The sequence below is a fragment of the Pundamilia nyererei genome, unplaced genomic scaffold (assembly GCF_000239375.1).
Source record: "Pundamilia nyererei isolate P.nyererei 1_Seehausen unplaced genomic scaffold, PunNye1.0 scaffold00322, whole genome shotgun sequence".
NCBI lineage: Eukaryota > Metazoa > Chordata > Actinopteri > Cichliformes > Cichlidae > Pundamilia > Pundamilia nyererei.
The window spans coordinates 358,385-381,430 of NW_005187723.1; the positions used below are offsets into that span (position 1 = coordinate 358,385).

General features: G+C 40.9%; 1 protein-coding gene across 1 annotated transcript; it reads right to left on the reverse strand.

Annotated features, from left to right (window-relative positions):
- Positions 1 to 52: 52 nt before the first annotated feature.
- Positions 53 to 22,558, reverse strand: npepps (aminopeptidase puromycin sensitive). The gene is made up of 23 exons (XM_005751682.1): positions 22,136 to 22,558; positions 20,366 to 20,450; positions 20,101 to 20,178; positions 19,816 to 19,937; positions 18,280 to 18,387; positions 17,040 to 17,240; positions 16,718 to 16,814; positions 16,601 to 16,634; positions 15,875 to 15,989; positions 13,873 to 14,037; positions 12,072 to 12,176; positions 11,925 to 11,985; positions 11,730 to 11,839; positions 11,468 to 11,531; positions 11,000 to 11,139; positions 9,715 to 9,849; positions 7,287 to 7,506; positions 6,737 to 6,879; positions 5,118 to 5,174; positions 4,859 to 4,966; positions 4,247 to 4,402; positions 3,921 to 3,968; positions 53 to 3,066 (listed from the first exon to the last, which is right to left on the reverse strand). The coding sequence occupies exons 1-23, from the start codon at positions 22,256 to 22,258 to the stop codon at positions 2,920 to 2,922; spliced, it is 2,622 nt and encodes an 873-aa protein (XP_005751739.1). The 5' UTR covers positions 22,259 to 22,558; the 3' UTR covers positions 53 to 2,919.
- Between the last annotated feature and the right edge of the window lie 488 nt (positions 22,559 to 23,046).

Below are 23,046 nucleotides of genomic sequence, written 5' to 3' on the forward strand. Positions count from 1 at the left end.
TTTCTCTTCAAACTGGGACTCAGCTGAATGACAAACAGATAATGAGGCCAGATTAAATTACTCATTTTTATTTCAGGTAGTGCTTTAGGTCACTTTAAGGCCATACATATGCAATATATTCTTTTTCCTTAAACATATTAAACACATAGGGTGTATTTCTTTTATGCTGTATGGGATAATGACCCACAGCCATAAGTATGGAAAACAGAGAGTATAGAAATTTAAGAAACTGAAAAAAACTGAAAGAATAAATTTGCAAATAAAAAGGCTGGTACAGTGGTGCAGTAATCAGCACCAGCGGTTAAATATCTGTCAGCCCTGCGATGCAGTCGCAGCTTGTCTGGGGTGTACCCTGCCTTTCACCCTATGACTAGGTAAGTGGAAGACACTTAAAATGCTTTGCACTGAGACTCAGTAGGTCTGGTGCTTTTGAATAGTGTACACCTTTCAACCTTGATGCCAAAGGGCTTAAAATATGCAGACAATATTAATATAGTTTAAAATGCCATAAAAATGTAGAACAGCTATGTATAGGCTCTACTCTGCTAGTCTCTATCCCATATTGCTCTACCTCTGTATCTCGCGGCTTTGCCATCATACGTCCTTTTGTCATTTAGGTTTCTAGTGCCTGGATGATAACCAAGCTCTGCTGATGAATGATGAATGTTACAATAAGCTTCCCAGAAAGCCTTTTTTTGTAAAAGCCCCTGAACATTGTCCTTAATGGACAGACACCAGTTACTTTAATAAACTGTATATTTACATTTGCTCCTCATGTTCAACTACAATCAGAGTAATTTAAACATCTGCATGTTCAGTGAACACGGGTATTTTTTACTAAAAACCAAAATGTGATTTTAACTTTCTATCAGAATTAACCTTTAATAAATCTAGTTTCAGGGAGTTAAGCAGTTGGTGTGCATTCGTTGTCTGGTTGTAATTTGCTTACTCGTAAGTTGAAAAGTATCTGTTCAAACCACCGGCTTCAGATTTTGCAGATCTATTGCTGAGCACCTGAGTAAGTGTTGTGGAAAATTTGGAAAGCAATTCTCATATTTCAGCTTGAGTTACCAGCGAACTGACAGCTCCCTGGATCATCCAAAGCTGGACATGTTTCATTTTTGTATATATGTTTTCTCTTTAATTTCCTGTGACAAATGACTTCAGCGACACATGTTTGAGTTGTGCTCAAGAAAGATGCTCAGCCACATTGTGAGCAGGCACACACATTCAGGCAGTCCCCTTTTTAACGGCCCCCTTTTCAAAAAAGGAAATTAATTATTCAGTGCGTTTGATTTGATACAATGCTATAAATTCAAACTAGGAAAGAAAAGAAGAAAACTGGCTAGGGTTAACAGGAACAGGAGCTGCACGAGCTAAAAATGATATTCTTACGTACACTCACCCCCTCACTCATAAAACTCAACATGTACTGATTTCACATCATTCGTTTTTATAATCCTTTTCCACTTTAATGAACACCAACTGTATTTTTTAACAAAAAAACCCCCAAAACAAAAAAACCCCAAAAAACAACAAATGTTCCAAGGGAGGGGGCGGGGTCTCGACAACAGGTTAGACGACTCGTTGGTATGTTTCCAAAAAAACACATCAAATTGTAAATTCTATAATAGATATACTCGTTCAACAAGTCTGTGTAATCTGTCACATTAGATCCATTTGATGTTTATGAGGAAGTCCCCTATGATCACCGCTTCAGTGCTGAATATTTACTGCAAAACCGGTCGACCGGTTTAAGGCTTCCGAGGTCGACGGCAGGGTCAACGTCGATGTGTCGCGCCCGCAAAAGTCCGAACTGGGTCTCGCTGGATTCTCAACCCTACGGAGAGGCGTTTCAGGATTTTACTTCAGAAAGAAAAGGCCCCGGTAAGTAGTGTTGTGATCTTTTTCTTTCCTTGTCCTCACATAACAGGATTATCGCAACATTTAAATATATAACTGCATCGCTTTTATAAAAACACGCCTGGACCGTCATTTCATTGTGGGAGAAGGATAAAGAATCTGGATGATTTTAACTACACAACCTCTGCTCAACACAAACAAGCTTGAGGTTTGTTTGTTTCTTCTTCCTGGGGGGAGTGGAAACAGGTATCCATGAACCTTTCCATTTAATTCTTTGCTAGGAATACTGGCAACAAAAACAAAACTATTTAAAAATAAAATAATGCTTGCATTATACAATTTATAATGTAGTACCATGCTAGCGTTGCTCACCTCGTCCTAACCATTTATTAGCAATGTAGAATCAGTGCTGTTGGAAACTACAACACACACTATGGTTATTAACTCCATTCTGCCCAGGTTGTTTTTTTTAGTTTACCCAATCACAGCGCCCAAAAGTGAAGGAAGACCAGGAGGAACGTGTGAGAGAAACAAGGATGTGGGAAAGTATCACAGCAAGGACGACTAAGTGGTATAATTAAAGCAGCAAATGCAGGGAGGAAAAAGAAGAAAAAACAAACCTCAGACACTTCATGCATTCAGAATGGCCGACAGCAGGAAAGAGGAGGACAGGGTTCACAGTTTTCTCAGCTACGAGCCAAAGTGGATAAAGGGGTGTTTACGGGCTGGCCATGTGACCGTTAGCAGGGCTGGCGATCATTTCGAGGGTCGAGGTGCTTGCGAGACTTAAAACTTGCGTGCTGACTAACAGATGGGTCATCTGCTGATGGGCAGAATGGGGATAAAACTACATTCCTGGTCTGTCTAAACAGAATTTTGCTTGTTAACGTAAAAAGAGTCTGTGTTTCCAACACACTGTTCAATTCTTGGCTTTGTCTTCTTGTTTCTTGCAGTTTCTTTAGAGAAATGAAGCCTGCTGCAAAGTACCCTCTGGTCTCCCGCTCTGGTCTGTAGTTGGGGGTGGGGGTAGGGAGTGGGGGCGACGGGGTTGGTAGTTCAGACGGGGGGTGCTTTGCGCTGGAGTAGATACTGGTGGATGTCTTCTGCGTCACGCTTAAGCCAGGCGGCATTGAGGAGGATGTTCTCACAGCACTGCTGCACGGTACGCTCGGCCGCTGGCGCCGGGTGACTCTCAAAGAAACTCTGCAGGGACAGAAAGGAAGGAAACCCTTAACCCCGTTGCATCATATCAGTAACAATAACACCACATCAGATTAATAAACTGAATTTACAATCACACTGCAGAATCTAGATAATAAAGCAGAACAGAACCTCCTACAAAGAATAACATTTTATATAAAGTGGCGTTTCGATTTCTTCATGAAACACTTTTACAACCTCCTTTTGGAATTCTATCTGCATTTCTCTCATGTGCCAACGTTTTCCATAAGACTTCCAGTTTCCTCATTTAGAAATCTGGACTGGGAAAATGCTTGCGTATTCGTAGCAGTAGGGTTTAAGTTGCTCAGGGCAACAGGCAGAGACAAGCAGGCAACGAGTAAAGTAGCAGCTGGCAGAGTGAAGTGGGCGTGCATCGATTTCAACTACAATTCCACTTAGAGCAAATAAGCAACTAATAAGCAACTACCAAAGACACCAAAGGATGCTTTGTTTGTTAAAGTTAGATGGAAATATGATGGGCTGGGAAATACCACATGGAGTAACCCACACTGTTTTCTCAAAATCTGAATTTTTGCCTCATACTCAGAGCCACAGACCCTGACTTCAGGACAGGAACTTAATATTTTAATCACCTATCAGCCTTTTTGGGTCAAAGTCTAACCTAAAACGCTGGATTGGTCATCAGCGGCAAGGATCCAATCATCAATCATCAATCCTGTTGGGTTTTTTCTCTTTGTTTATTTCACCACACAGTAGAAGTACAGCTAAAACACTGAGTAGAAAAGCAATGCACAAGAACCATTCCCTGTACCATTCATTTCCTAACTTGGAAAATTAATATAATTTAATTAAATCCCACAAGAGGGAGCGCTCACCTTGACTTCCACAGCCATTTTATCAATAGCAAATCCATCGACTGTGAGCTGCAAAGACACACGAATAAGACAAACGTGAGCAGACTACAAACAAATAAAACGGACGCACCGACCGGGGACCATTTTTAATTTTGTTGTACCTGTGACAATGACAATAAAGACATTTTGATTCTGATTCAAATATTTGTAGCCTGACCGAACACAGACTCCAAGTTGTGAAATAAAACATAAAAACAGACACGCGCGTGTGTGTGTCTGTGTGTGTATTTTACAGTGAAATAACCAGAAAACCTCAGGAAACTGTAAACCTCAGGCCCTTTCTCTACCTTGATAAGCCTTGATATGAGAAATCCTCCCTGGTAGCGGTTATAAAGTTCCTCCCAGTTATCCTTGACAAACTTCCAGGCAGCTTTCCGTCCTTGTTTACTGCTTCCTGCCACTCCCCCGATTACTGAAACCGTGTCCTGGGGACGAACGTCTTCCTGTTGGGACGGGAACATGCAGAGAGAACTAAATTAGCTGCTGTGGTATTTGACAGAAGCCATGTTGGCCTCCATCACACTGCAGCTGGAGAATCATCAGACTTTTCTACAACTCCTTTAAAGCTGTAACAAGAAAGCACAACATCCAATTTTATCGGTCCACCGTCAGTTTTCATGTAAAGCAGCTTTAACTGTAACGTCCTTTAGTTTTGAGCTGACAGTAACTTCAGCACTGACAGGGACTTAAAGCCAAATGCAACACTTTTCTAAAGCCAATGCTCCAAATTTTACTCACTCTAATCTATAAGTTGAGTCACACTAAAAACACGACTCAGGGTTACATACGAAAAAGCTTACAGAATAAAAACACCCCCGGGTCTTTTTATTTGACCATGATTGCAAGTAAACGCCATTCCTTTCTTTTCCTGTATCCTGAGAAATAACGGTCTTATGTACCGAGAGGGCAAAGTTGAGCACTTTCTGGATGAGATCAGGGGCAGAGATGGCTCCGAGAACTCGCTCGATTCGATTCTTCTCCTCTTGCATGTCTGCTTGCTTGTGGAGCTGAGGGAGTAGTGACAAAGACACAATGTGACCGTGAGTACCCAACTACAGTCACTCACATCCAACTCCTTTGGAATTATTGGTGCTAAATGACACAGAGTACGTCACTCAAAGCGTCACAGTGTAAGATGGAGACATGATGTAGTTTTACCTTCAGCATCGTGTCCAGTGTAGCACTATCTCCATGCTTCAATACTGTTAGATACACCTGTGGGCAAAAAGATGCTTCGACATTATCCTTTAATAACATTTAACTGAATTACACTGTAGTATGGTGATGCTGCTATACTGTATTTGTTGGGCCTTCAAGGTTTCTTTCCCATCGGCATGTATCTTCTAATCACTTTCAATCAAATGAAAGCTTCTGATCCCGTCTGAGAGAAGCACCTACAATCTTACCCTTTATAAAGTGACGTTTTTACCAAAGATCAGGTGACCTAAGGTCATGTGACCAGCACTTTATTGAAATTCTACCCAAATCTTCACAATCAAACCTCGCCAGTGACAGTGGCGTCGTCTTGGAGGTCAAACATACCGTTTTCCTCTCCTTACAGAACACACCTCCTGTACTGTAAGATGTACAGTGCATGCTCACGACAAACAGCGTTTTTTTAAAATACCGTTGGCTCTGTATGATGTCACAGAGAATAGACGTTGCTAATAAAAGGTCATCATGAGCACTGTGGACTAAAGACTGCTCGTTTCATGCTGACATGCTGGGGAGTGCACTATAAACCCAGATTAAAGCCAGTTGTCTGTGTGAGGAGAGCGGCTCTGTTTTTACCTGGTTAAATCCTCATGGTAACTTATGCTGAACATGTAACCTTGTTAGGAGCAAGTTATGTTCAGAGTTTCAGTTCAAAGTTGGCTGGAAGAGCCCAGTTTCACTAATTCTTTGATTTGCAGCATGTTTCAAGTACATTTGTTTTATTGGTTGACAGTTTTCTCTGTGTATGTTCTGCTATAATGCCTAATGTGTAAGAGACAGCAGCAGATTAACATAAAGTATAAAAACATGTGTTTCAAAAATGTAATATATGCATGTTTAAGTAGCATATAGCTTCTCTGCTGGGGGATACCTTTTATTTGCCCAAGTTGTTAAGCCATACCAAGCTAAAGAGATTTGCAGAGTTACAGACTTTAAAATAACAAAAGCCCCTCTTAACACGAGGCGCAGAGAGGCTGAATTATGAAGCTCTTCTTAACAGCTTGTTGATAACCATCATCTCCAAATGGGTTTTAGGTTTTGTCGAGCTCACTCGCTCAAAGACAGCGCATCTGTGTTGAGTTTCCTTCATAATATAGAGCTCTGAGGGGCCGCACCAACGCTCAGTATGAGATCAATAAGGCTCAAAGTTGAACTGTCAAATAGTTATTCTAGTAGAGTCAGCATAATATGGAGTTAGATATAAGCACAACATATGAACTACAAAAACAGAGGAAGGCTCATTTATAGATGGATTTTGGTTTTTTCACTAGTTCTTGCCACAGTCAGTGTGCAAATGACTGACTGGAACTGCCAACTACTACAGACTTACATAGTGTGTGTCCGCAGGCTATTTCACTGAGTAAACAAGCCTAACATACTAAAAAAAGAAAAAAGAATGGTGGAAGAAGATCTTCAGACCCGACTGCAGCCTAATGTCCACATTTTAAAATCTGAACTTTTTGTTTTATTAATCTGATTTATTTTTTAGCAAATTGAAGCAAAACATACTGATCAGTGTGAATACCATCTGTTGCCAAAGTGCCTGCACAAGCTCAGCTTACCGGACTTCTCAGGTCCGCAGGTAAAACCTGCTTGCCATCCACGTGATCCTTGAATCTCCGCCGGGCCTCTTCCAGTGTGGGTTTGTGTCCCGCCTTACCCAGTTTCCCCAGAACCAGGCTTCTCAACAGAGCATCCAGGTGACCTGTAGCACACAAAAATAGCCCTTAGGTTACTCCATTACTCATGGACAGAGCTTTTTCACACTAATTTCAGTCGGTCATCTTATCCGACCTGTCTCCAAAGCAGAAACAGTGGAAACAAACAGTTCCGAGTTATATATGGTTCAGTTCAAGTAACCGAAAAGCTCATCTGATAACAGGGTAGCTTCTCTCATGGCCTAAAAAAAGAAACGCTTTTTTTCTACTGCTATTTTGTACCAAAACAATTTCAAGTTTGAAAATAAAGGTCAAATATTTTACTTTCCTACTCTCTACATTCCTCCTGCACAAGACTACTCTCAACTTTAATATTAATAACAAGAAAGGAATGGAGCGGCTCTAAGGAAGATGTGAACACCTTGAATGCAATCTCTCTACAACGCCTTCTCACCTTCCCCCGGTTTACTGTCCCAGCCGAGCTTGAGGCCAATGGGAGTAAAGAGGTCCCGGATGAACTCCTGGATTTCCTCGTGGAAGTCGGTGTGGGACAGCAGAGAAGACAACACTCCCAGGTTGCAGCTCAGGTCACTCCACACTGTGTAGTTGGGCTCATTGACAAAGGCTTCCATCAGCTTCAGCACCTCCACTGTGCTGATCATCCCTGCACGAGACTGAGGCCACAAATCAATTAGAAACGAAAACATCCCGGCAGGATGAAAGCCTTGTGCTTCATGGTGGATGTTATAGTTTTTCAAGGTGAAAGGTTTCTGTACGAAAATTAACTTTATAACCACATTTGAAGTCTCAAACTGCAGGTGCAAAGGAAAAGTTGTGCAACAATGGTACTAACACTAACAATAAAGCATTTCATAGAAAACGAAGAATGGATTTTTTTCTAAGAAACGTGGATCCATTTCCTGAACTGCCTCAGGGTCAGAAGAAATGCTTTCCCAGTAAAGTGACTGTGTGTCAGGCTAGTTTCTTGGCATGTTTGAGCTCAGGGTTAGAATATGTTTCCAAAAAGAGAAGAAATATGAACAAACGAGCACTTTTTGTCACCATACGGCCATCACGTCCACATGAGCTTGTTTTAACGTGCAAAACAATAAGTTTTAGTTTAATGAAGACGCACAAAACCTGTTCAGTTGTTCGCTTTCAAAGCAGAACAACTGAACAGATTTATGATTAGCCGCCGTTTGATCATGTGAACATTACTCCTATCACACAGTGTCAACATCTAATTTGCCTGCAATAAAGTTCAGGAAAATTCCAATCCTTTGATAAAGCTGCAGATTGTGTAGGAGTGAAGAAGGAAGCATAAAGGTCTGATATTAATCCAAAACCACTTTGTGTTGAGCCAGTGGGAAGGAAGCAGAGGACGAATGAAGAGTTTGCCAGTGTGTTTAACTTGTTACAACAAAACCAAGTCAGCTTGGAATCAAATCACATAAAATGTGATAGCTGGGGGTTAAAGTGGGCCAGAAGAATCTGGAAGCAGGTTCCAGCACCTTCAGTAATGACTATTTAGATCTCATAGCCAGATTAATGTATATTACTATCAAAGAGTTCATTTTGCAGCCTGGTGTTGCTCCCAGTAACAACATGGTGATACTGGCTCAGTAATAGGAAAGCAATGACATCCCAAGGCCAGCTTATAGCTTCAACTCATCTCTGTGAGCTGATCCATCTAAAAAGCACTTTTCGTGAGCACAAACAGAATAATATGTTAGATAGCAGGTCATTTCATTTTGCTCAACAAATACCAAACAGACAATGTTTCTATGCAAGTTGCCAAAAAAGGAATCTGCTAGCTAAATGTATAGCTGCTGGATTTCCCAAAGAGAGAAAAATGGTAACGTGGGACTCAGAGGTGGAGAAAGATGTTTAAAAACCAGGAGGCTGTAATGTTATTCAAAGTAAGGACTGCTCGGGAAGTGACCATCTGTCGACCTTTGTGCATTTTGCAGTTTTTAAACATGCGGTGCTGCTCAATGTCTCGCAAACAAATTCAAGTTTAATTATGTTATTCAAAGGTTGTAGGAAATACTGTACTAGGCACTAGGTTTAGTGCAACATAAACTGATTAGTTTCCAGTAATGTGGTGAAATTTACAGTAATGCAACACATTAGCTCAGTATTCATTTCAATCCAGGGTCAGAGATATTTATATTTATCTTCAAGGCGATGATACCGAGAGTCAATCACAAATGTACTTTTTACCAGCTTTAGTGTCTAGAAGCTCAACATGAGGGTCATGTAGCTCTGGAAAAATCTGCTTCTGTCACTGACCTCTAAAAACATTGTGTTCAGAAGTGTTCACAATAATTAACAGAAAGATACATCATAAGCCATTCACAATTTTAAATTTAATATCGATGGAGGCATACAGAGACATGCTGCGTCACCTAATAGAAGTTGACAGTGTTACAAAACCGGTCATTAGAAAACACTTTTGTCTCTTTCTAGCTGAAAACTGTTGAGCTTGATTAAAGACACAATAAATGCGCCGCTTTAAAAAAGAGACACAAAACGAGCTTCATTAGCTAGATCTGCTCATTATTCCCAATTAGTCAGGGCCACTCTTTGATGCAACACTTCCATTATAATTTCAGATCGTGTAATACATAAATCTACCAATAAGAAACAGTTGTACTTGTTTGACTATCTGTTTTTTTCCACGTTCATGTCCCACATTTTCTCTTCACTCTTCCTGCTCCCTTGTACTGTAAATCAGGTGGCTGTTTACTCTGGAAGGGAGTGGATTTCCTTTCTACATTCACAAGCAGTTAGCTTTGCAGCCAATTACATTCTGCTGTGAACAAAATGAAGGAAATACTATTCTTTAATTGTTTTGTTTCCCAGCTGTGTGTGTGGCTTACAAGGGAGAAGAGGTCATTCTGCAGTCCCAGTCGGTCCACAGGCTGCAGGCTGAGGTCTCTGATGCCTGGGAGCAAACTCTCCAGCATGGACGAGCTGTACTGGATGCGATAGAAGCCCACAGTGCCGGGGTTGATCTGGAAAACAGCAGAAAGACAAGTCTGAGTCAGACTGTGGGAAATTTGGGCTCTTACCATTTTTACCCTTTACACTGAGTGCTGAGCCTTACACACGATCAGAATAACACACTATCAAGAGATTAATCAACAATAAGCTTGCTGTGATGAGTGAATTATTTAGTGAACAGCAGGCCTCCAATCACTATTCTCCACTACTGACTCTAAACTGCACTGGATACCTATAGTCAGATCTAGCAGTAATGGGATTTCAACATATTGTTTGCATCAGCTGTGAAGCACTGACCCATTTAAAAGCATTTACCATGCTTACTTCCTGAGGAACTGTTAATTTGCACTAATTTGCAAGTCACATTTATAAGCAGCTGAACAAGTCCATCGTTGTCCTTGCCAATTTACACCGTGGTCATTATTTTAATGACCACACAAAAGAATAAATATAGCTGCTTAACCTGTTCCTTTGAGAGTGAACTGGGTTCACAGAAAAAGTGTTATTTGACTCTGTGATGCTTACAGCTCGTCCTTCCAGCTGACAATAAGGAGCTCAGTCTGTTAACTTTATTTCAACTTTAAAAGTTACTTTTAATGAAAAGACGACAGACTGACGCATCTTCTCTCATTAATTCTTAAACTCAGTCTGCAGCTGTTGCAAGGGTCGAAATGACAATCGAGCAATTTACAAACAACGCAAATAACCCCTACAGGAAAATTTATACTACTGCTTCAGATATCTTTATATATGTATACAGAAGGTTATGTAAAGATAAAACATTAGACTTTTAGATGGGCCATTAGTACAATAACCCCAGAGTATATCATAGAATTTGTCATTAAAATGCTTAAAATGATACCAACACCACAAAACTTAAATTACCAAAGAAATCTAGCAGACTGTGTCAGGATCCATGTGCTAGCCAAAGTAGCCACACCCCTATTTTGAAGCGTTATTGAAGCTAAAATGCAGGGTAACCCCTGTACACTTGTCATGAAGACTGAAACCGGCAGTGGTCGAATCTGATTTTTTGCACATGGCTGTAAACATGTATCATCTGCTGCAAAATCTGGGGTTGTAACTTTTTGGCTGAAGTATTTTACCATTTTGGTGCTGGCATCATTTTCAGTGCAGGATATTATTGCTTAGGGACCTCACCTTGATCCACTGGTCTGGGCCAACACTATTCAGAGTGATGGTGGTCTCCTGTCTGTCCAGCAGAACCTTGAGCTTGGTACATTTGGGGTCCTCACTGGTACAAATACTAATGGGGACCATCCAGCTGGGGCAGTTTTCTTCTGTTCAGCAGACAAATGATGGAGCCACCACAGGAGGATTAGATTCAAAGTGTTTTTCTGTTTTTAGCTCATTAAAAAACAACCTTAGGTCTACATTTAGCTAGCTAGCTACTTTCAGCTGTTCCCTTGTTACAAGGGATTCCCACAACAGGCAGCTACACATTTTCTTATTCAGCACATTTTGAGCCAGATACACTTCCTGACACAACCCTGAAGGGGTTGGAATTGAACCAGTGACCTTACGCTTGCTAACCGAATCTGTTAACCACTGCATCTAATGGATTTGGTAAATCCACATTTTTTGGACATGTCCGTGACAAACACTCACCATTATGTGGTCCACTGGCACAGAACTTCTTCTGCGATATCTTGAGGACGCAGTCATCACCTTGCTAAAAATAATATCATGAATATCACAGTCAAGGCACGCATGAATGTCACAGCAGAAAAGAACCAAACGCTCAACTAGAAAACTGTAGGTGTAGAATGAATGTGTTCATGTCACTGTGTTGGTTTAGGCCAGTTTCAAAATCAACTTCAACAAATATAAGTGCATGACCCGAGTCAAACAATCAGATTAGACAGCTCACCTGTTCCTGGTCGACGGCTATTATGGGGAAGCCCATTTGCTTGGTCCATGAGCCCATCACTGCAGCAATGGGTTTCCCACTGGCCTGTTCCAAACAGTCCCATAGGTCCTCTGTGGGAGACAGGAAGAAGTCAAAAGAGTGACTCCACACAACAACTTGACGTAAAGGGGAAGCATTTCCTGCATGTGCGCTCACCTGTTGATGCATTTTTATGTTGGAACTTCAAAAGATAGGCGTTCATTCCTTTCCTAAAGTCCTTCAACGAAAGAGAAAGACAAGTACATTCATAAATATTAAACATCAGACTGGAAACGACGACAGATACCACATCAGACAACAAACCTCATCTCCGATGTAGTTGTGCAACATGCGAATCACAGATGCTCCTTTGCTGTAGGAGATGGCATCAAAGATTTCATCGACCTCTGATGGATGGCCCACATTCACCTTGAGAGCAAAACACAAAACCATAAGTGGGTGTTACAAAGCTGACAGAAGGCCATACACAGCAACACACACCAACCTTAATATATCTAATTTTATCTGTCCTTCAACACACTCAGTAATTAAGAAAACAGGGCTCTAGAGTGCGACCAAATTTTTCAGTGGTGCGACTAAAAAAAAAAAAAGAGTTGGTTGCACCTGTGCGACCAAATGTTCGGGTAGCAAAAAAATAATAATAATAATCTGCAACCTTCCCTGTGATCAACAAAAGACACACATTATGCCCCTATCGTGGACTAAACCAATCAGAGATAGTCAGGGGCGGGACCTCTCTGATTGGCCGTGGTCCAGTTGAAAGTGCAGGTGGAAGTGGGAGGTGAGTAGCTTGAATAAAGCGATATCAATTCATTAAATCCTGAATCGACTTTTAAATATAACTGTGTTTTGTGATTAAAGCTCACAAAACTATTTCAACAACAACCGAACAGCAGATGAGAGCAGGCACACGGACTCCACACAGAGACGTAAACACAGACCGACGCATCAGAATCAGCTTCGTCTTTCTCGGCTTTCTAACCCGACGGCCCGCAGACGGACACGCTGTCAGAGCTCAGCGATCCTGATGCGTCCGCGCTGTGTTTACGTCTTTTTGTGCTGATTCTGAGCTGCAGGTTTTGTCTCTCCAACCAAAATCCACCGAGCCAGCAGCAAAAGAAGCAGCAAACTGCGCTTCACATTTGATCATTGTCGTCATGAATTTTTGCTTCCACGACTATTAAAATCACATCCATGCACAGCTAGCTCTCTCTCTCTGTACTTCAAGAACAGTTTCTCGTCTCCAATCTCTGTTTTCTGTATTATTCATTGGCTTATTACCCACCAGTCTACCGTTGTTTACAGCGCTGTGGCTGCTGTCTTTTTCTTTTTCACTTAAATGACCTCGGACAAGAAAGCCTATTTTTTCTGTTGTTCAATACTGAAGAAATTTAAACTTTATATGCAGAACATTGTAGAATATTTTTAAGGTTATCTGCTATAAAAAGCCAGACCAGGAAAATCTCCTTCATGTTTTTCTGTTTTATTCTCAGTTACTTTCACACAAAGGCATCTGCTGTGATGTTCACAATTCTGAAGAAGTCAGTGCTGATAAATGATCAGAGTTATAATATTTCTGACTGTCTGAGGCTAAGTTGAATCGAATCAGGACTTTAAAAACCAGAATCGAATGGATTATAGAAATCAGTGATGATACGCAGCCCTAGTGAGCAGCCGAGGCACGACAGACGTGGATGCAGCTGTACTAGGAAAAGAACTATTGCTAACTTTTCTGTTAAGGCCTGATCCTTCTGAAATTCATAGCCAGTGCTCTGACACGGTGTCATCAATCTTTGAATGCTGAAAAAGCTCAGTGTATCCAGAAAAACACATTATATTATATCAATTATTAGAAAATTTGTGTGCGCCTAACTTTTGTGCCGGTACGCCTAACTTCTTAAAGTTAGGCGTACCGGCACGCCCATGGCAAAAAGTTAGTCTAGAGCCCTGGAAAAGATTATATGAGTTGTGAATGTGAAATCCAGATGTTATGGTGGGCTTACACCCTAGTGATATGGTATCAATAAAATCACTTTTTTCCTCCAAAGAGACAAAAAGGTTTTTTAAGTGACTCCCTGCATACATCTTGGACTTCAAAGCTCACCTCTATGGGATGGCTGCTGTCCAGCGCGTCCAGATCCAGAGCGCGGGTGTAGTCGGCCGAGACAAACTGAGTCCAGATGTCATATTCTGGGAAGCAGTGGTCCACACACAGATACTCAATCCAGGATGCAAACCCCTCATTGAGCCACAGATGGGTCCACCATTCCTGCACACAAACACAGACAGGCACTAAGACGAGACCGTCCTCCAAGTCCTTCAAAACTAACGGAGCACAACCAAACAAATTACAGTCGTTCCTGAAGCACGACGAGTTTCCCAAAGGTAAGAAAGGAAACATTTACTCATTTGTTTCCCATTATGGACAAAGTTCCTTCACATCGTTGCAACTCTACTTAAAAAAGATCATCTTCAAACTGCACCCCAAAGCTACATTACCTACATTAAAGGCTAACATACGTTTGGATATCTATCAATTTATCCACCAATCATAGGAAATTCCTTCGTTAGAGCAGGTAAAAATGAAGATAACCACAACCTGTAACAAGAAGAGCTCAAGCAGGGTAGTACGTAGCTCAATAAAAGAAGCAGACCAAATTACTAGACTGTGGACTACTTCAAGCCAGAAAAGCCAACGCACTATGTTGGAGTATGGATGCACCTTCCATGGGACTCTGAAAGAAGGAAATTCCAGATTCTCCAGGCTTGGAAAGAGTAAGGCTACGTTCACACTGCAGGTCTTAATGCTCAATTCAGATTTTTTGATCAAATCAGATTTTTTTGTCTGCTTGTTCACACTACAAATAAAATGTGACAGCAAACGCGCTCTGTTTAGACCCAGAACAAACAGTATTGTTTGACAGATGGCCTTAATATAAAGACTTCAGACTTTACGTTTCCCAATTTTTGCTTTAAGTTATTTTGTTATTTACATAATAATGTAAACAACCTAATAATGATCCTTATTGCTGCTTTAGAGGAGCGGTGTGTCAAAGGATAGCTGCAGATTTCTGTCAGCATCTGCAGATTATACAGTACAAAGAAAATGTTCACGTTGTCTTCCCAACAGTTTCACTGACATCTACACTGGATGGCCAGGAAGCGTTCACCATGTCTTCTCCGGCGCTTCTCTGGAGCTGATAATTGGCGTCTGTCTTGTGTCAGTGACATAAAAGACGGATTTAATGCGACCTGACCGTTCACACAGCAGTCGCTTTCTAAAACATAGGATATGTATCGGATTCAGCACCACATACGGAAGTGACCCAGATCGGATTTGAAAATATCGGATTTGTGCCATTCACGCTGTCACACCAAGATCGGATAGATGGTCGCAGAGGGTCAGAAAAATTGGATTTGATGCGCTTTCGTCTTCAGTGTGAACGTAGCCTAATATACACTGCCAAGGGCAAACAACGGGACTTTCTGAATATCTGGAAGCCATAGATGAACATACGGACTGGAGGCGGAGGTTATTCATGAAAAAAGGGGGAATCCTGTCCCTATTACTTGCAAGATTTTTTTGTATCATTGTGACAGCAATGTTCATTAAATATCTGCTTTTTGTTGTATAAAAGAAAATTACAATAAAGATATGAGAAAAATAAATGATAATATTATATAATGGTGTAAAAATGACTTAATGTATTATAAACACATTACATATACAGATATTTTAGTCATATGCATATCTATTTATACAGTATGCATAAAGAGCATGACAAAAAAATAAGTCAGGCACTACTTTTTCTAATATCTTGAGATATTATGGAGAGTGCAGCGTCGAGACATTTTCTTAATGCCGTGAATTGAAGGACTGTGTAACCAAACACCTGAGGACAGTTTAGAGATTAAGACCAAATAAATAAGATTGACTGATTTCTCCAGAGATTTACATTTTGTCTTCTTCAACTTAGTTTATAAAATATCGTCCAGTTCGTGTTTTTGTTTTGTTATTACTACATTTGTTACCCTTTTAACAGGAATACATAATTTTCTGTTCTGCGTGTGTGTAACTGGTGTCAGCTTATAGCTTTTTTTTTTACCATGGTGACCAAATTTCCAAACCACTGGTGGGCAAGTTCATGTCCAACCACCAGTGCCACCCACTGCCTGGAGGATGAGCAGGAGTTCTTCGGGTCAATGAGCAATGCCGTCTCCCTGAAAACAGCAGAAACTCGAGGTTAATACAAAGACGGCTGAAGGTCGACGATTCGTCTGCAACCTTTGCCCTCGCTCATCTGTCTACAGTCCCATCGCCTTCTGTGCAGTTTATCAAGGCACTTCAATCTATTTGAGGATGCTAGATGAATGCGGCTCTGTGCAAATCAGATAGCAGCTAACAGGTGGTGGCACATTCAGCTAAGCACAAAGCAATTAAAAAGCCATTAGGGCCGTCATCCATAAAGAAAAACGAGTCTAACAACTGTTAAAGCCTGATTACACTCATGTTTAATCACATAGTTTATAAATGTAAGAGCAGGCTGCAAACCACAATTTCATAGACTTCACAGAAACATTTTCAAAGTGCTTGTTTATTCTAATTAACAGCCCAAAACCCAAAGACATTACATTTACAATGACAGAAAACAGAGAGATGGAAAATCTCCCATCTGAGCCACAGCCTCTAGAAATGATATCCTGGGTGGAAACAGACTTTATCTGCTTGTAGTTATGCTATTATTACATGCCTATTCAGTATAAATACTATGGACACACTCACTCTGAATTTAGCCAAGTTAAAATATCTTATTGTGTTTTGTAAAGCTTACCTGTAGGTAACAAGGCCCCAGTTCTCCATGGCACCTGAATGGGAGGAAGAAGAAAGTGTTTCAGTTTGACTTTAACCATTTCCAAACTTCCACATGTAAGAACCTAGAGCTACTCACCAGCAGCGAAATCAGCAATAGCTATGAGATCAATTTTAGGCAGCGGATAAGGAACGCTGAAGTAGTCATTGTAGAAAGGTAAGGTCTTAGTTGCAACCTGCAATAAAAAGATGAAAGAAAAGAAAAGATAAAAGAAAAGAAAAAGGAAAAGCACTTGTGTTTGATTCTGTGTCAGTAACCATCCAGCAGATCCACGTCATATAAACGCTGGTTAATTTGTCTGTTTTCTCATTCTGCTTACGGACAAACTTTTTACTTCAAGGTAAAGAAATTAGGTTGGGTTCAGCTCTGTAAATGTGGTATGTTTCAACAACAGCCTTACCTCCAGGGCAAATTTCCCTTGTTCAGCCTTTCCAACCGGTGTATAGACGCGTACCATTACACCATCTGATGACTGGCTTTCCACATAGTCATATTCACCAATGACAAAAGCTACAAGGTATGTGGACATGATGGGCGTGGTGGCAAACTTGACTTCGACAAGGTTTTCATCATCTGGGTGTGGCTTTCGATCAATGACATTCTGGAGAGAAGATCGATGCAAAATTTAAAAACGAAATATTCTCAGAAGTGAATATGGCTGAAGTGTGTACTGAAAATGACTCCGTTTAACCAGCTGATTGACAAAATATAGAAGCAACGAGTAACTGACTGTATAAATCAAAACCCTTTGGTTTATCCCAAAAGTAACCCTAACACTCTACAAAAAGGGTTATTCTAATCTGTTCTATTCTGCTCTATTCTGCTCTATTCTGCTCTATTCTGCTCTATTCTGCTCTATTGCCAAGTTCACAAATAAACGATCGTCTTAAATAAATGCTGAGTAGGACACATTTTGAAAGAGCTGACAGCGACTGCAGAAATAACATTGTTCTCACAACTTTAGAGGTCAAAGCAGAAAATAAACTGCAGCAGGCATGTAACACAAAAAGGTCCCGAGATGGAGTAGCCTATGTCTGTGCGCAGTTCATAATTGCATGACAGTTTTAGTCTTTCAATTAATACCATTAATACAGTTGTCTTTCTTTTTCTTTCCATTTATTTACAACTATTTTTTATCCTTTCTACTAAAAGAAGCCATAAAAATGTCATTATTAAAGAAAGAGTGCATTAATGTCATTCGTATTAAATTGTCAGAAAGAGCCAAATTTAACTTCACGGTCACTGCCCAGATGGACCGCGTCAGCCTGGAGGGGCGCTGCGTTTGAAATAATCAGAGCCAGATGATGCTGTCTGATTCATTTAGGCTGTAAAGTCGATCAGTTAAAATAGCAGAAAACAGTATACAAAATAAACACATGATACTTACTAACATTTCCTTATAGTGACAAAACTGTATGTATACAGTAGTTAGACTTCACACAGAGCTGTTCATATTTAGCCAGAGGAAGAGTACACAGTGACTGTCTGCCCTCTGTTATGTAAGCTACACAGAAAAAAGAGAGGGAAAAGAAAGGAGGGAAAACACAGACATGCATAAAGGAACCCTGGCAGCAGAGAGTGACTTGGTCACTGTGGGGTCGTCACTTCCTCGGAGGGAGGAGTGGACATATGACACGTACCATATTTGACAAGGCTACTCGGTCCTTGGGAACTATCAAAGTGATGTCAAAGGTGGCTTTGATAGCTGGCTCATCCCAACAGGGGAAAGCTCTGCGAGCATCCGTGGCCTGGAGAAACAGGGGTGTGAGGGGCAGAGGGGAAAAGGACAGATTGTGAGACAAGGTGTTGGGTCCAGACGAGGCCAGGCTGTGTTTACCTTCAGATCACACACAGCCTCTCATATTCCACCTCCTGGTCTTTTTGTGTGACACCAGCTGCAACAGACTTCACTTAATGTTTACATTAAGTTTAGCAGTAACTGTCACAAATAGAAACTTGAACCAACATACATAATCATCTATACACGCCTTCATTTTTCCACTCAGCAGTGCAGAGTGACAGGCTGTCACTCTGCACTGCAAACAGTCCTACACTTATTTTTAGCAGGAAACAATTCAACTGAACATTTTTGGCGTGGTCATGTAACCCGTTTCCTGATGTACAGAAACATACCTATGGCATATGCTTCTTTTAGATAAATGACAGTTCTATGTTTCCCAAACCAACAAGCTTGGCCAGTTGGAGTGACTGACGTAAGTATACAAGCATGGATGCATTTGAGCGAGTGTGGTCGAACTTCGCTCTCAAGCTCAACTTTCACTGCTCCCTTTTTGTGAACAGCTGACTGGAGTCATCATTTTAATCACAAATGAGACCCTGGCCTTTACTTAAGCTATCCCTTCTTCTTAAAGCATATCGTATACACTATAAGTATTTCTTTGAAAATAAATCCAAACAGAAGCAAGATAGGTACGCTGAATAATAGGAAATTAGATCTGCATAATTTTTTTGCACTTGTTTCACTTCAGCCGAGTGTGAAAATTTTCACTTTTTCAGCTTTTTCTTTCTCTTTAATTGTGAGTGTAGCTCCTCACGAACTCACATGCAGAGGAACAGGTGAGAGTTATGTGAAGTGAAGAAAATAGAGTTGATGACAACTTGTTAAGTTACTGTAAGTGGTGCAAGAACTGCTTCCTGAAAAAGCCCAACATGAGAACAAGGAAAAGCACACTTGAGTGAGCTTTTCGATAGTTGTCTCACTCCATCAGTGACTGTGTTTAGCAGAAATGATCACAAGCAAATACAGAAAAACTTGGCACGCACAAAATACTTTGAGTGTATAGGACATTTTTACAGCATTTACTTTGAGGTGAAAAAGAAACATTTAATAATCTGCCAAAATGCATCCGTATAAAGAAAGATCCTCTTTCTCTTCCAGCTGCACCCGCTGCAGAAGAAAAGCCTGCATGTAAATTACAGCCTGATTTCCTGCACAGTGGGTTCTGATAAAGGTGTCCTGGTCAGTGTCTGTGCTTAATTGGCCAACTTCTGACAAGCAAAACTAGAGCGTATCAAACAGAACGAACTGTGAGAGACCACTCTGAATAGCAAAAACAGCCACATGACTTGCATGCCTCTGTTTTGCAACACAGGCAACTAAAGTGTTAAGCAATACACACAACTTCAAGTATTTTTCATTGAGGCCACTCACTCACCTCAAACTGTGTGACAGCAGCATAGCGAATCTCTCCAGTAGGAGATGTATATTTACTTCTATAGAATCCTTTCATTTTGTCGTTCAGCTCCCCGACAAAGTCGATCTTCAATGTGCCGAAGCCTGGGGTGACGTGCACACAGAGAGACACACTGTTTGTACAGCCATCACCACAGGGGAGGTGAATAATAACAGTAATGATCATCTGCATGATCGTCCTTGTTGTTCTTAACAGTCATACAGACGGTTGCTTCAGAAGCAGGGACAGCCAACAGTCTCTTCTTACCTTTCTGTAGAGCACTAGGGAATGAAAGGGTGACTTTCTCATCCTCATTTTGGTAGTTAAATCCCGTCGCATTAATTTCTAAAAGGGACAAATTTTAAAAAGAAGATCAGAACGTGTTGAGAACTCACGCTGTTGTCTTTGGGGAATGATGCTATTAAGAATTTTCAATCCTGAAATCAAATAAGATGGCTAGAAGTGACAATGCTATTCACAACAATGCCATTTATAAAAGCAAAAACAAGGTTTCCCTGAGTCTGACCCCCACCTTCTCCTCCCTGTGGTACAAAGGAAGCTGTGATGATGTCGATGTCAGCACAGTTCATCACAATCTGATTTGTAGCTTGTGTAACCTGTAAATATTGACATAAAACACGTCAACTTAGACTCTTTGCTGTGCCTTAATTTCTACATTTTCAGTAAATCACAGCAGCTGCATCCAAGTATCAGGAAGAGTTCAAGTTTAATTTTGGAACTACATCAATGGACCAAACCGTACCAGTGACTGTGAATTCAAATTGAACCTGTTTAGATTGCAAACACAGCAAATCTAAGGTACAGATAAAAAATACAGCGTTGAAGGGAAACAATAGTTAGTGAAGGGAAATGAAAACAAAAACACAACTAGGGGACTCCGAGTTGTGTGCAAAAAGCAGACGTTAATCCCCAACATAGAGGGAAAACCACAAACATTCACAGTTTGTGGCAATGTTATTTAAGATACATGGAAGCTGAGAGCATACAGTACTTGTGTACAAGTTTGTTTGTCTACCAAATCTGAACTGGTCATTTTACCAATTAAAAAAAAGCAAACTCTTTAAAGGCATTCGGAGTCTAATTTTAATGGGCAAACCATGTCACAGTTAATCAGTTTGCATAAAAACCCAAGTTGTCGAGGATTCTTCATGGAAAAAACTGTACCTGTGCTTCGCTTTTGCAACAACACCTTATAGAATTTGCGCACAATTAATGGTTGGCTATTACGTCATGTAAACATTTGTTGTGTTGTTTTTCCAGGTTCCCTTTTGTACCAAAGGTTTGCCAGTGTCTTGTTAATCTTTTTAACAGATGACTCTTCCTGACAATGAAGCACTTCACACTACCATTAGTGGTGTAAGCATATCATAAAGCATATAAGGTTAATCTTGGAAATGGTGCATGTTTAGACAGCGTCTGTGATCTGACTTGATTGCTGTGAAAATGTGCGTTAAGTAACTGTTTACAACCAGGCGCAGGTGTTAGCACACTCAACTAACAGGTGCCTGGACAATGGGACCATTTATACACAAGTTAAACAAACAGAGTCGCCTTTTCCGTCCTACATAGTATCCAGTCTACAAAGTACAGCCATTTTATCGACAGATACAAGTGAGCACAAGATACAGTAGCAAACATACTGAAAGGACTTTTAAAACTTTGTCATTTTACTGTCCTCACGGTTTGTGTTAATGTACAACTTCACCTAGTTCAACCGTATTAGTGGGACTGGGGTGGGAGGGGGCTACACGATGTTGCCATGATTTAGCAAACACTAGTGAGTATTGGCTGGGTGCTAGATAGCGCTCTACCAAATTCGCGAATCGCCACTTATTAAGTATTAGTCTCAAAAGCAATGGGATGTTACTACAAGAGGTTACCGTCGCTGGTATTCACCAAGCTCCTCAACTTAGCCATCTGCCAGTGGCAGGCAGTGCGCTAACAGATAGCTAGGCTAACATGAGAGTGCAACTCTGCGGCACGGGACTGTTGTGCTAGCTAGTCCGGATCAGCTTACTGTTAGTCACAGAAACATAACGTGGTTGTTTCTTTTTCATCCACTGGTTTAATTCGGCCAAATTGAGCCCGTCAGAACATTTAACACGTTGCAGCTTACATTAGCTAACGCGTGCAATAATGACAGCTAGTGGGCTAGTGGCTAACAATTTGTCGTAATTAGCTAGCAACTGGTAACGTTAGCTGGTCAGATTACATAACGAGATCCCCGCCATGCACAGATAAATCCATTTGTGTATCTACGGGGGTGTCGTGGTCAACATACCTCCACCAAAGCCTCCAGCTTGCCTTCAAACGTGAAGTCGATCAGGTCAGGCTTCAAAGACAAACCATAGTTGACGGGGTAAACGTCAGTAGGTAGCCGTACGAAGGGCCTCCTTTCGGGCATGGTTCCTATATTTTGGTTGCTTGAGCTCACGAAGACGGTGCTGTGTGTAATGCTGGCTATCGCTCTGAGTTTTATTAACACGGATCTGGCTACAACGAGCCTCGACAGTGAGGATTGGCAGCAAGTAGTGACTCTGGGCGAATGACAACGGAATCGTGCGGCCCAGAAGCAACAACATCAATTGAAACCCTCCCAGCACTGCCAGCTACGGATCTCTCCTCTCACAGCCCAAACAACTCCACTAACCCTGCGTCGACCTACAGACATGCGACGTCATCACGTTCCAACGTACTCACTGAGCGTGTGTGTGTGTGGTCACGCACAAACTGTACATACACGCGACAGTAATATTATCAATTTTATACAGTTTCATGCTTTTTGTGTGTTTTCTGTTTCAGTATATTAATTTAAATCCCTTTCCCCCAGCGAAATAATGAACAAACTGAAATTTGTTACACATGTTTGTTGTTGATGTTGATATTTTGTTGTTGTACAATCTGGGACGTACCAATCAGATCTCAGCACATGGCTAGGATCGTTAAATGGACATCGAAGATTAGAACAACTTTTAAACAGGAGGTCTGTAGGTGATCAGCATGTAATCAAAAAGTCTGACTTGTGGCCATTTGTTTAAACTATCAGTACTGTCATTACACTGTTGACTTTCTTGATACTTAAGAGATTCCTTATCAAGTAACAGCGTTAGAAAGATATGATTTATAGCAGAAATATGAACTCTGTGTTCTGTATGTCAGAATTACATGTGCACTAACATGTGACAAAGGTTC